Source organism: Mirounga angustirostris, unplaced genomic scaffold (genome assembly GCF_029215605.1).
Source record: "Mirounga angustirostris isolate CCGP_5_RB_7025 unplaced genomic scaffold, mMirAng1.0.hap1 SCAF_12, whole genome shotgun sequence".
Taxonomy (NCBI): Eukaryota; Metazoa; Chordata; class Mammalia; order Carnivora; family Phocidae; genus Mirounga; species Mirounga angustirostris.
The window spans coordinates 91032832-91046479 of NW_026991720.1; the positions used below are offsets into that span (position 1 = coordinate 91032832).

The window sequence follows — 13648 nt, forward strand, 5'->3', positions numbered from 1 at the left end:
GCTCGATCCCAGGACCCCGGGATCGTGACCTGAGCTGAAGGCAGACGGTTAATGACTGAGCCACCCAGGTGCCCCCTATGTCATTTTAAAAACGTGTTTGTTTCATGATTTAAAATGAGGTGAGATCTCTCTAGGCCTGATCAGCCAACATAGGAATATTTTCTTTGTTCCTTTTCCTCTCCGTCTAGGCATTTTAGATGTCCTTTTCAGAACAGCAGCTGGGGAGTGATTTCATCAAGCATCTACACACAAACATCAGTCTTGAATGCCCCAATGTACGTGTCAAAGGGTGAGCTGCTGTGAGAAAAGCAGCAGGCCCAAGAGGACCTGGGTGCTTTGGACCGATGCCCCCATGCTCACGGCGGGCTGGATGCCAATCGTCTTCTACCTGGACTGGATGGATGAAGCTGTCACGTATTTATCCATGCCAGGCTCAGTGATTGTTAAAGATATGTTAAAGCCTCGGTTTGTGCAAAATCCTCCTGGGCTTGGGCCAGTATTTCTAGAATATAGTACCACTGAAACTTTCACTTTTTTTGTATATTTAAGTATAAGGAGCATTAAAATGAAAAAAAAAATCCTAGTAATAGTGAATCTGATATAATTTTTTGTGATTTATTTTTTTAATGTTTTCAGGTTTCTCATTTAATTTTCCATTACATGCTCCTGGGATGCATTTCATTTTCATTAAAATACTCCTGGGGTAAGTGACACAAATGATAAGTAAAGGATGTAAGAAATGCACTGTATATTGTTAATTTGGTTAAAGGACATTTTATACTGGAGTCAGAGAGTGACCATCTTCTGGACACCTTCTCTTTGAAGAGGTGCTTGACTGAAAGATCACTGAACTCTAGGTTTACCAATTTACCCCAAGCATGGCGTAATCATTCTGATCCAGATGCAGGCTTCTGCTCGACAATTTCAATGTATGCACATTCTGCAGCCCATGGGGGGAACCGACTTTTCCTGTGACTCTAGGGCTCTCTAGGCCTTATCCCGGGTATGTCCCATTTACTGAACATTATGTGCCCAACATCCCTATTAGATATCATTCTCATTTTCTACACAAGTCAGCTAACTCTTAGAGATCAAGAAGTCAGGCTGTCAGTAAACCAGGACTGACACAGTCTGTATAACTCTAAATTCCATGTTTTATCATACCATCCTGTATCCAAGAAGACAATGCTCCTCTCAAATCAGACTTCCATAGTGATCCTGAGACGTGGAACGTCCCCACGGACCCACTGCTTTCTCCGGACAACCCCAAGCAAGGGATGCTTGATAAAGAATACGAGTGGAATTTCATAAACTAGAATACATTCACTTACAGTCTTGGAATGCTACCCTTTAAAATGAGATTCATAGTTTATAAATAAAATACTCATTTACATGTACTATTGGGTACCTAAGCAAACATGTCATAAAATCCTTCTTAATTAAGAGCTAATTACATGATAGAAAGTTAACGAGAAGTGCTTGGTCGGAGAGAATATCCCTTAACATTAGTTTTGCCCGTCGGCCCACAGACTCATTGTTTAGAAAAGTATGTGTGGAATGGGAAAGTAGATCAACCATCTCCTGGCTTTATCCACTACACTGCAGAATTAGAAATTCGGCACCTGGACATTCACAGTTGTGTTCACAGGTTAGAGATGAGTAGGCTCCCAAAGCTGGAAGGACCACAGGACTCATCTAACCCATCCTACAGGGGAGGAAACAGGATAGAATGAAGTACCACTGCCGAGACAACTGGGGATCCGAGTTTTAGTTCTGATTCTTGCACTCATCAGCATGAGAGCTGGAGTGACCTCTGAGCCCCTCTGGGAAGTACAAAGGGAGATAAATTATATCACAGAGGGAATTTGGTCATAGGTGATCCTTGCCTTTTCCTGGCCATCCCTTAATCTGGATCCAATGTGAGCCCTTGATTTGTCTGAAGAGCCAAGCATTTCTACGGAAATACAGGATTTTCCTCCAGATGCATTTTAAAGAAAAGCCTAAGAGGCAGCTAGCGTCATTACAGCCCCAGAGACTGATGTACTGAGCCACAGGCTGGTGGCCAGTGCTCCTCTTCACACAAACTCTACTTAGAACAGCTCAGGTCCTCAGTTTCCTTCAGCAGGATGGCAGAGGTGAGCACCGCCCCCCCGCCCCCGGAACACCATGCCTCCAGTGGTGCTCCTGTCCAAGGCGGCACCTGGTACTAAGAACTTCATTTGATATATCCATGGGGTCTTTCTATAAAGGAAGTTAGTGGTTTTCTTCCTCTTGACTTCATCTCAATCATCTTCTTTCAATCTACTCCCTGAGTTGCCTGCAGCGCATTGTGAACCCTCAGCAGCCGGGTCCCAGCGCAGCTCGGCCACAGGCAGCACTGCTGCCATGACAACGCCTGTCTGAATGAGCACCACACTTCTCTGCAGAACTTCAGATCTTCACCGTTAATGTGTTTTTGGTGCATCTGGCCTTTCAGGTCATGGCCGAATATCCAATAATGATACGTAGTAGAACACGGAAGGTTGAATCAGAGGTTTGTTTGCAAAGTCTATGAAAGATGTGGATAGGAAAGGTGGATTTCTCTTTCGAAGGAAAGGTGGATTTCTCTTTCGAAGCAAAGGTGAATGCGGTGTGTTGTGCACTCTCAAGAGATGGCGCCATGAGCAAGACCTAGTTTCCAAAGTAGCCAGTCACAAAAGACAGCATCATTAAGGAAAATGCCTTTACGGTGCAATGAACAGTTGACCTTGCCCCTGGCCCCATTATCTTTGAATGATCCATGAAGCATCTGTTGCCACTGCTCAGACTGCCTTCTTGTGAGTGGACCCAGGCTTCGGCGGCAGAAGGTGGGGCCGCCAGACCAACCCAGAGACTAGACCAAAAATGGTGATCTGCAAATCACCTAAATGTCATCATGGTCTTTCGGCAAAACTCCCACCCTTGACCCTGCCAAAAACCACATGCACCTTTTGGGGCAGCCTAGAACCCGCCCAGATGACAGACTAGAGACTGAATCTTGAGGAAGGGTAGGCAGCAGATGGTGGCCCTTGGAAGACCCAATTGCCAACCCTATGTTTTTGTAGCCTTTGAATAGCTTGTGGCATTGGTAAGTAAAACCTACACTGGGATGATCTGTCATGCCAACTGCCTAGCAAATATCACAAGGGATTTGGAAATCCTTAATTTTTTTAATGTAATAAGTTGTAGATTTTTGAACACAGGAAGAGAACATAAGAGTTTAACAGGTACAGCACTCTCAGAAAACTGGCAGAGAAGGGTGAAATAATTTATCCAGGGCCACCTCACTGGTTAACCATGGAACCAATGCTCCAGACTCTCAATTCAGGGGTCTTTCTTTTACATCCTCTTTGATACTTGCTTTACATCCAAAGTAGGGGACTAGAACACACGTTCCTTCTAAGAAGCTCAAGGCTAAGCCTGCGCAAGCACTTCTGCTTTCATTTTGCCCCTTCAGCTACAAACCAGGGACTTCCACTGGATCTAAACATTGGTTGTAGGATGTGCCGATGTCAGCATGGACAGATTTCACCTAGTTGTGACCCCGATGGCTTTCGTAAGATGTTTATGTGAAACAGGTCTATAAATATACTTCTGGAAAGCCTGCCCTTTTAAAAAACATAGTATCTGGTGTAGTCAAGAGATGGCTGTCTATGGATTAAGTTGCCAGGATTTGAATTTCATGTTACCACTTTCCTCGTGTGTTCTTGGTTAAATCACTTAAACTCTGTGTCTCCGTTTCCTTACCCTGTAAAATGGGGCAACAATACCGAAATAAAGCCAATTTCCCAGGGCTGCTGTGAGAGAACACGTCAAACATCAGCACTCAGTGCTATCTACGATTACAATATGGCCCCTGTTTACTTTAACCTTGCTCTCCTGCTATTCCAGTCAGACCGACTTTCCCTTCGGGCCACACAAAGTAAGTCTCAAAGAAAGCATCTGAGCCACTTGGGACTTATGAGAACAGAAGGCAATTTGTCAGAGAAAATTTCTCTGATCTCAAAACGAGCATTTTTTCCTGATCATACATTTGGTTCCAAATCGTGTTCACTCATGAGGAGTGGTCCGTGTAAGGGGCCCTTCTGCCCTGGGGGGAGCTGGGAGGGTAGATTGAACAAGAAAGGGCAAGAAGCAGACGCAGAATGGGAACACACGCTGGTCTGGTTGTTCAGCTCCACATTATCCATGGACTAGATAAATCTCCACGCTGTCACCCATGGAGTGAGAGGGCTGAGCCAGTAGAAGTCGTCTGCCACATCTAACTCTTGACGTGTGGGGAGGGACAGGGATTGATGTTTGCAGGGGGAGGGGAGGTGGGCATTATTGTCTTTTTAACATTTGAATGGGTCTGGTCTTACACAGGCTGTCCAAGTGTGCTGATGGCCAGGCATGGTTTCCGCGTGGGCTTGTGAATTGAGCCAACATACACTAAGAAGAGAGGATAGGGGAGTTTTTTTTTTTATCCCAGTTAATTGCAACCAAAGCCCTGTTAAAAATGTCAAGCCATGAAACACAAGATTTCCTATGTGACAAAAAGTTTACACCAAGACAGACAGAAAACGTCACTCATTGTATGATTCCATTTATATGAACTATCCAGGAGTAGGTAATCCACAGACCCAGAAAGCATATCGGCAGTTACCAGGGGCTGGGGAGGGGATGGAGTAACTGCTTAAAGGGTAGGAGGTTTGCGGTGATGACGTGTTTTGGAACCAGACAGAGGTTAACAGTTGTACAACATTATGAATGTACTAAAGCCAAACTGTTCACTTTAAATGGATTCATTTTATATTATGTGAATTTCACCTCATTTTTAAAAAAAGCACACACCAAGACTAACACTTAAAAAATCACTAGGCACCCATCATCTACAGAGAGCTCCGCAACAATGGAAGAACCACCTGAAACCTGATATTCACCTCTAAGTATCGCACTTAGAACAAACGATAATAGTGCACAACCCTCACCCAGGCCTGTTCAAGAAGGGGCTTTATTTTTCCTAAGGAAGGTAGTAAGGTACATCATTTCCAAGGCATATGTATATTTAATTTAATTTACAGCATGCTTCAGAGTGAGCACTTTGAGTCTGGACATAATTCTACGACCACGAACGGCAGACAAAAAATCAAGCTCCTCTGGCTTCCTGTGATCTTAGGCCTTCTTCTGACCTATTGGGGGCTCATACCTGGAGGCACAGTGGGAGCCCCACTCTCGTGTTTACTCCACACGAGGAGAAAACTGAAATGTTCTTTCCCGTGCACAGGACCATCCCCGAGGAAATCCCGATGGCTGTGCCGTCTTGGCCTCCTCCACCACCAGTGTTTGTGAACAAGGGTGGCAGGAGCCGTGCCTACTGCCTGCCATCACCATCTCCCCTAGATCGGAACAAAGCCTGACATCTAGAGAGGACTCAAATTATACTTGTCAACTGAATGAAGGAAGAAACGAGCACATGCCTTTGATTCAAGCCGAAAGAAATCTTTCTGGCACGATGAAGTTCATAGACTGTGGTCTGGCATATATACATATATATTTGGTGGTTGAAAGTGGTCTTGACAAGTCAGCTTAAGTCTGGTGATGTTTTCAAAAAATCAAACGCAGCGAACACAAAAGTAGGCCCCAAAATAATAGGCCAGTGTTTCATCTTCCAGGGTTCTCCACCAATTCTAAAAACATCTTTATCTTGATCTTTTTCCCATTTATGTTTTAGAAATGATGATAACCCTAAATTGAATTGCAGTGTATTTCTTTAAAAACAATAGGCCAAAACAAAACAAAACAAAACAAAACAAAACATGCTTTGGTCCAGTGCACGTCAAAATACAGGAGCTGACAGAAATTTAGAAAAAATTACAATGTGACTCTCTACAAGAAAATGGAATCAATGACCTAAGCCAAAGGCAGGCGCTTAACCAACTGAGCAACCCAGGTGCCTCTGTACTGTACACTTTGTTAAATATTTTTAAAATCACCCTTGGTTAAAAAGATAAATCTTTATCTGATTCTTAACCTAATTATCTGATATATATCTGAGACGAATATTAATCATTTATTTTCCTAAAGATGATTTTCGTTACTTATATAACATGGAAACATCTGGACAAGAAACAAGTGTTGGCTTTTAAAATGCATATACATTTTAAAATACAGTAGATATACAAGTGCAATTTAGTATTGTAGGGAAAAACTAAAACAACAAACAAAAGTGTAATAGTTAAACTGCTTGAAAGCCCCAGATTTAAATTCCCTGTTTTTGAAATTACATTTGCCTCTTTTTTTTTTTAACTAAACCACCACAAACTTCACCTTATATGAAATGCACTGCCAAGATTCGAAATAATAACTGTGTGCTGACATTTTGGCAGCAAAAAGGATGACCTCAAAAGGTCACATCAACCTAATCCTGACTGATGACAGCCATAGCCAACCTATTAATTAATGCTCAGGACACAATGTGGATTTTTTATGTCTTTATAACTAAATATCACACATCTAGCAAAGGAGGAGACTTTCTTTAGAACAAATAACCCTAATATTATCTTAGATTATTACAACCAGAACAAAGAAGCTATAAATCTACCTTAGAGAACAAAAATACATTCTATATGATGGTATTTTCTTAAGTACAAGAGCGAACATGGGGAAGAGTTGACTTGATTCAAATATGTCAATTTAAAACACACAGATGGGGGTGCCTGGGTGGCCCAGTCTGTTAAGTGTCTGACTTTGACTCAGGTCATGATCCCAGGATCCTGAGATCAAGTCCCTCATCCGGCTCCCTGCTCAGCGGGGAGCCTGCTTCTCCCTCTCCCTCTGCCCCTCTCATACCCTCGGTCATGCTTGCTTTCTCTCTCTCAAAATGAAAAAAAAATCTTTAAAAAAAATAAGTAAAACACACAGACAGTAGCACCTTGGATGAGCATTAGGCAAACTGAGGTAAGCTGCCCTCTGGTATCTTGTACTATTATTGTTCAGACTATATGAAGATGGAGAAGTGAACTACTCTAGCTTTTTCTTCTCAGAGACGGTGGCTCACAGGTGGGTTGTACCTACATAGCCTCTGGGTCTCAGCAGGTGCCTGAATCTTTCACAAGACTCTCCAAATTTGCCTTACGTTTCACAAGGAATCCAGTTGATTCTCTAAAGTTAAGCTTTAGGAGACAAGTATTTTCAGAAGGAAGAATGCTGTCAAATATCTCCTTACCCAACATTAGGGAAGCTGGTTTTAGTGATGGTTGATGGTTGTACTGTACACTTTGTTTTGTTTTTGTTTTAAAGATTTTATTTATTTATTTGGCAGAGAGAGAGCACAAGCAGGGGGAATGGCAGGCAGGGAACCTGACGTGGAACTCGATCCCAGGACCCCGGGATCATGACCTGAGCCGAAGGCAGACGCTTAACCAACTGAGCCACCCAGGTACCTCTGTACTGTACACTTTGTTAAATATTTTTAAAATCACCCTTGGTGGGGTGCCTGGGTGGCTCAGTCGTTAAGCGTCTGCCTTCGGCTCAGGTCATGATCCCAGAGTCCTGGGATCGAGTCCCGCATTGGGCTCCCTGCTCGGTGGGAAGCCTGCTTCTCCCTCTCCCATTCCCCCTGCTTGTGTTCCCTCTCTCGCTGTCAAATAAATAAATCTTAAAATAAAATAAAATAAAATAAAAAAATAAAATAAAATCACCCTTGGTTAAAAAGATTATAAATCTTTATAGTAGGTATGATATAGTAGCTACTTAATGACTGGTAGCTATTTATATTGTTCGCTGGAAAACCAATGAATTTGGAGTCTGAAAAACAAAAACCTACTTCTATATGTCTGTTAAAATAAGGGTAGGTGCACAAAGTATGAAGCCAGGGCCCTCGGAGAGGTGATCACGGACAGTCAACATTCCAGCCCATATTTAACATGTGAGCTTGTCCATTTCACACTTCCTAGCTACTGCACAACGTCAAACAGCTGTGCTCAAAACCATGGGTGTTTTGGCATTAAGCCTTACACTGAGTAGTCTGGGCCTTGGAACCAATGTGGTTTAAAAGCACCGGTGAGGTGGAAGTCTGCTACTTTTCAAAATAGAAACTGGTAAGAACTTTTTGGAAGCGAAGCAATTTCTAAATAACATCTGGACCTCATCAGTATCTTTCTAACTCCTTGGTATCATCCATATTCTTTGAAAAATCACATCTCTTTTTTAAATTGTAACAGTAGTAAAACAAAATCAACAGTATCTTTCCCTTCCTTGGTTATTAAATAATCTTAAAGCTAAGCTGGAGGACAGATCACAATCAGACACCAAATGAAAGGGCCCCCTCTGCACTGAAGTACAGAGATCACTAGTGGATCTGGGAGAAAAAGTGGACGCTGGAGCCTGGAGCCTCAGCACTCCCCAATCCACAGTCCATGTAAGCAGCACTTGCAAGAGGGACTTAAACTAGAAGAACACATTTCTTATTTTCCCTACAGGACTTGGTATCTTTATCTCTGTATCTTTAAATGGGAAACATGATCATTTTTTTTTTAAAGATTTTATTTATTTATTTATTTATTTATTTATTTATTTATTTATTTATTTATTTATTTATTAGAGAGTGAGCGGGAGAGAAACAGCATGAGAGGGGAGAGGGTCAGAGGGAGAAGCAGGCTCCCCGCTGAGCCGGGAGCCCGATGTGGGACTCGATCCCAGGACCCTGGGATCATGACCTGAGCTGAAGGCAGTTGCTTAACCAACTGAGCCACCCAGGGGCCCGGAAAACATGATCATTTTGCTTGAGTTATTCTTAATCTGTATTTCCCATCACTATCTTGCCCTACTATTTATTTTTCTAGTCTATTAATAAACTATAGATTTGACAGATGACCTACCCTCTTCCTAGTGAAATAACAACAACAAATAATAGCTAAATATAACTTATATTTCTCTAGTTACCTAATCTAGTCAATGTTATTTTGGGGGAGAGGGAGACTGGTTTTCATCTCTGTACAGATTCTATAAAGGCTGTAGGAAATGGTAACCTGATTGAGATTCTTGGGAAATATTTTAACTATATTTTGTCAACAAACTATCTTTCACTCTCTCTGAGTTATTTTTTTTTTTAAGTAGGCTCCATGCCCAGTGTGGAGCCCAACGTGGGGCTTGAACTCACGACCCTGAGATCAAGACGTGAGCTGAGATCAAGAGTCCAATGCCTACCCAGGTGCCCCTCTCCATGAGTATTTTGAATCAAAGTTTCCTTAGTATTATCCTACATTTTCCTGAGTGTTACACTACCCAGTTCAACATGGTGCACACAGAGCTCATCCCAGTTTGTGTGTGATGTGGTGTGGTATACGGCTGTATGGAACAGGGTAAGAGCAGGTTTCCAAGCAGACAAAGGGTTCCCACCCTCTACATCCTCAAGGTCCCTCTTTTTGTAAGAGCCAATATCAGACATGATATTGAAGAAATGGTTATACAACACATAGGAACCTTTATAGATTCAAGGATTTTTAATATGGGATTTTAATCCCTTGTCAGGACTTAACCAACCTACAAAACTAGTATTATAAGAAATCAATATGTAGACACAAGCAACAAAGTTATGATCCTTCTGTTCGGCCCCTGCAGGTTGGTCCCTCACTGGAGGCACATCTCTATCCATCACAGGTAGAGCACAGCACTGACAAGGCTGGTTATTTGTGAGTTCCACAACTATCTACCATGAATCAGAGCATCTCAGAAGAGAATGGAGGCATCCTTTTTTGAGAACCAAGCCTGTGGCTACGTGACATTTCTCTCTAGTTCGTAAGATCAGGTCTCTGGATATCTTCCTCTTAAAAACATAAAAGAGAATGAAGTTTCACTGTCAAAGGCACAAGGACTATTTGAATCTGGGGAGCCATGGCAGACGAGGAAGTGATTTGGCCCAAGTGGAACATGGATGAGAAGGGAGAAATGAGACCATGAGATGAGCAGGGCTGTGGCAGGGGAAGCAGGGAAGGGTGAGAGGGGGGTGGCGCTCACCACTGCCCCCTCCACTGGCTCCTCAGCCTGGGCGTCCAGTCCAGAGTCCAGCCCAACGGCAGGTGCGGCAGCGACAGGGGGCTCCTCTGCTTTCAGCTCTGTGGGTGGAGCCTGTTCAGATTCAGCCTTTGATTGTTTGTTTTGAGCGTTAGAGGAAAAAGATTCAACATGTGAACAGATAACATCACAGAATACTGGGCAATTAAGACTTTCTTCATCATCCTATAGGCAACTAGCTTCGTTAAATCTGTACTGGAAGAAAGCCCCACATTTGGCATCATGAGCCCTTCACTGAAAAGTCTAGAAATGGACTCTTATTAAGCCTCTCTTTCGCATCACCAAGCACTGTCGTTTCCCTTGAAGTTAGACAAAGACTTACCATTTTGGTTACTCATTGTACTTACTTGCAACTTGATGACATCTATAAGAGATCCTAAAGTGGCACTCTCTGCTATTTGGCAGAGAGAGAGGAGATCCTAGGAGCTCCCCACCTCTGCCAGTTGAAAGGAGGAAGAGCCCAGAGGCACGTGGTTTGGGGACCTCCCAGTTCTGTTGATATGCACTGCACCCAAAATTGAGGGGTCATCCCAATATTCAGATCAAAATGTGTTCATCTGCATGAGTAGGTCGTTACAAAGCCATTGTTGCCACTGCTTTGGCTGGGACGTGGCAAGTAGCCACCACAAGCATAGATACTTTCCTGTTCAGTTTCTTATTCCATTTCTCCCCTGCCCCCAACAAATTCTTAGCAATCCATTTCTTTTCCTAAATCTGTAATGAACCACAGGGTCATATTCTCTCTGGTACCAATTAGGCACTTCTAATTGTGTGGACAAGAGTGACGTCTTTCCATCCCACTGTGACCTTTACTCACAGACATCCTCCAAGTATATGCTGAATCAACCTCTGGACTCTCCTAGCTGCAGACTTTGTTCGTTTTAAAATTAGCGCAAGATAATGTAAAATGTTAAGTCACAACAGGCCATTAAAACCACCACAGCCAACACAGTCATCACCACAGCTACTGAAAATGTTTCCTCTTTTCAGTTTTGACTAACGTAAGCACGTTTATTTAGCAGCATTACTTCACTAAATGGATGGCCATGAGAAGGCACATTAAGGTTCTTTCCCATCAGGACATTCAAACTGTAAGAAAGTTGAGAAATGTTTTCCTAGAGGAGTAAGAAGTCTCCAGTAACTACTGTGATTGGAGAAGTCAGTTCACTTCTGTCAGGCTCTCTTGGCAGAAGCAACGAAGAGCCCTCCTCCAGTTCTCTCTCATACCTGCTCGCGGAGCTTGGTGCACATGGCAAGTTCCATAGAGAAGGGATGGGGAAGTTCGACTGAGATTACAGGAAATGAGTAACAAATAGCTTAGTGTTGGATAAATACACAAACTGTTTCTCTTGTGCCCCCCACCAAACGCTCCACTGTGATTCGTGCCTTGATCCCACACCACCCTTCCCTTTACAAGAGCATAATAAAAAAAGAAAGGACACTCTGGTAGGTAAGTGTGCAGAGATGTGATATTTTTACGGGCTTTTATAACCTTTAAGGGGTGATCTGACACAATTTTTAAGAAAGAATGAGATAAAATTCGCTCTAATATATTTTCAGGAGTTTTTATGGGAAAAGATTTCACTTTTATTGTTCAATAAGAATTACCTTCGTTATGGAACATGGTTTCGAGAGCAGCAAAGAGATACTGTAAGCTCTCAGGATATGACCTTACAGTTTGGAAGTCAGGTGATTTGCTATGAGAGGATGGTATCAAATGACCTACACAACAAGGTTAGGAAGGGTAATTTGACAAAGCACCAAGAAACTCAATGCAGAGGGCTGTCCCCCTGTGGGCTGAGTGTCTAAGGAGAAAGCCTAAAGCCAGATAAGGAGCCAAGAGAAGTTTCAAAATCGAAGTCAAATAAATACATCACTAGACATAAAAAAAAAAAATAACTTAAAATGAAAAAATATCTGTATCAGAGCCTGGATTTCCTGGAAGTCCAGAGAAATTTTCAAGTTTTATGTAAGGCAACAATAAGTAAGTGATTTTGCATAGCAGCTGAATTGCATTTGCTTGCTGAAATCAAACAATGCAACAGAAGCATAATAGGATTGGTTATGTCCCCACAAGTCACCACATTTCCCCTATATTAGCATATCACACTAGATATTACCATATAGCTATGCAATTAAACAACTTAAATTCTAGGGGGACAAATATAACTCACTCAATGATGAGTAAGGATGAAACATGATAGCATGATTGCACATAAAATCAACTACTCCAAATTAGAAATAGAAGTCACCCTTCGATTCCTTCTAAGATAATGTAAAATTGTAAATACATTGTCAAGATAGAAAAAAAGCAAAGGTAAATCGTGAACCACATCTCATGGAAAAATCTAAGATAGTCCCGTCAGAATTATACCTCTGAAACAAATAATACAGTGTATGTTAAAAAAAAAAAAAAAAAGAAGATAGCAGAAGGGGAAGAATGAAGGGGGGGAAATCGGTGAGATGAACCATGAGAGACAATGGACTCTGAAAAACAAACTGAGGGTTCTAAAGAGGAGGGGGGTGGGAGGATGGGTTAGCCTGGTGATGGGTATTAAAGAGGGCATGTTCTGCAGGGAGCAGTTTGTTATATGCAAACAATGAATCATGGAACACTACATCAAAAACTAATGATGTAATGTATGGTGATTAACATAACATAATAATAAAAAAAATTAAAAAAAAAAAAAGAACTATGCCCTGCTTCTACCCACATTTTTTCTACAAGATGCCTCTCTGAAGAGACCTTGCAAATGGGTTGATGGCATGCCATCCTCATTTGGGAGCGCTGGTAATCATTTCCTATTGTTTGCTGGGGTGGTGATCATCACACAAAGGAAAAGTATACTCTAAATTTATTGGAGGCAGTGGGATGTCACAATGGTTTAGCTCTGAGACACAAATGGAATTCCTTCTTTAGAACAAAATGAGAAGTGGAGCCTCACTGCACATTTTCCAGTATCCTCTGTCATAAGATGGAAAGCAGGTCATTGCCCATGAAGGACATAGGTTGGGAGTGGGCGTAAGAGTCTAGTCACATTCCAGGATGGCACTTGCCTTAGAGTCCTGCTTTTCCAAACTTGGGAGAGCTAATTTAGTGAGAACTGCAAAGGGCCATCGAGGTAACTGAGCCCTGAAAAAGGTTTGCAGAGTTTAAACTTATACTCAAGGGATGTCCTGTGGGGCCATAAAAATGCAGACTGAGGAGATGTGCAGTCAACTACCAACTTCAGCCTTCACCTTACTCAGTCAGTGAACCAAATGCTGGGAAACTGTCCTGCTCCTGGGATGATCCTATAGAATCACAACACAGGCGGAGACGTGGTTTCGCTATGATTTCCTAGTTCCTCGAATTAGCTAATATTAGCAGCATCTGCAGTGCTGGACATGACAAAGCCAAGTTCCACAATAGAAAGAAGGTGCAAAATGTCTGCTTCAGAGAACAATGCCCCCAAAACACACACCAAAGTCAACTTACCAAACAACAAAGATACCAAAGGGCAGCCAATGGAAGTTGCCACAAGAAGCTGTGGGCAGTAGGAAGATGGTTTAAGAAACTTAAAAACCACTGGAT

General features: G+C 42.3%; 1 protein-coding gene across 1 annotated transcript in view; it reads right to left on the minus strand.

The window, feature by feature from the left end:
• AMPH (amphiphysin) overlaps nucleotides 1–13648 on the minus strand; it is a 299364-nt gene that overhangs the window by 42730 nt on the left and 242986 nt on the right. The window contains exon 17 of the mRNA XM_064575587.1: nucleotides 10018–10143. Within this exon, the coding sequence (XP_064431657.1) occupies nucleotides 10018–10143 (126 nt within the window). The remainder of the gene's footprint in view (nucleotides 1–10017; nucleotides 10144–13648) is intronic.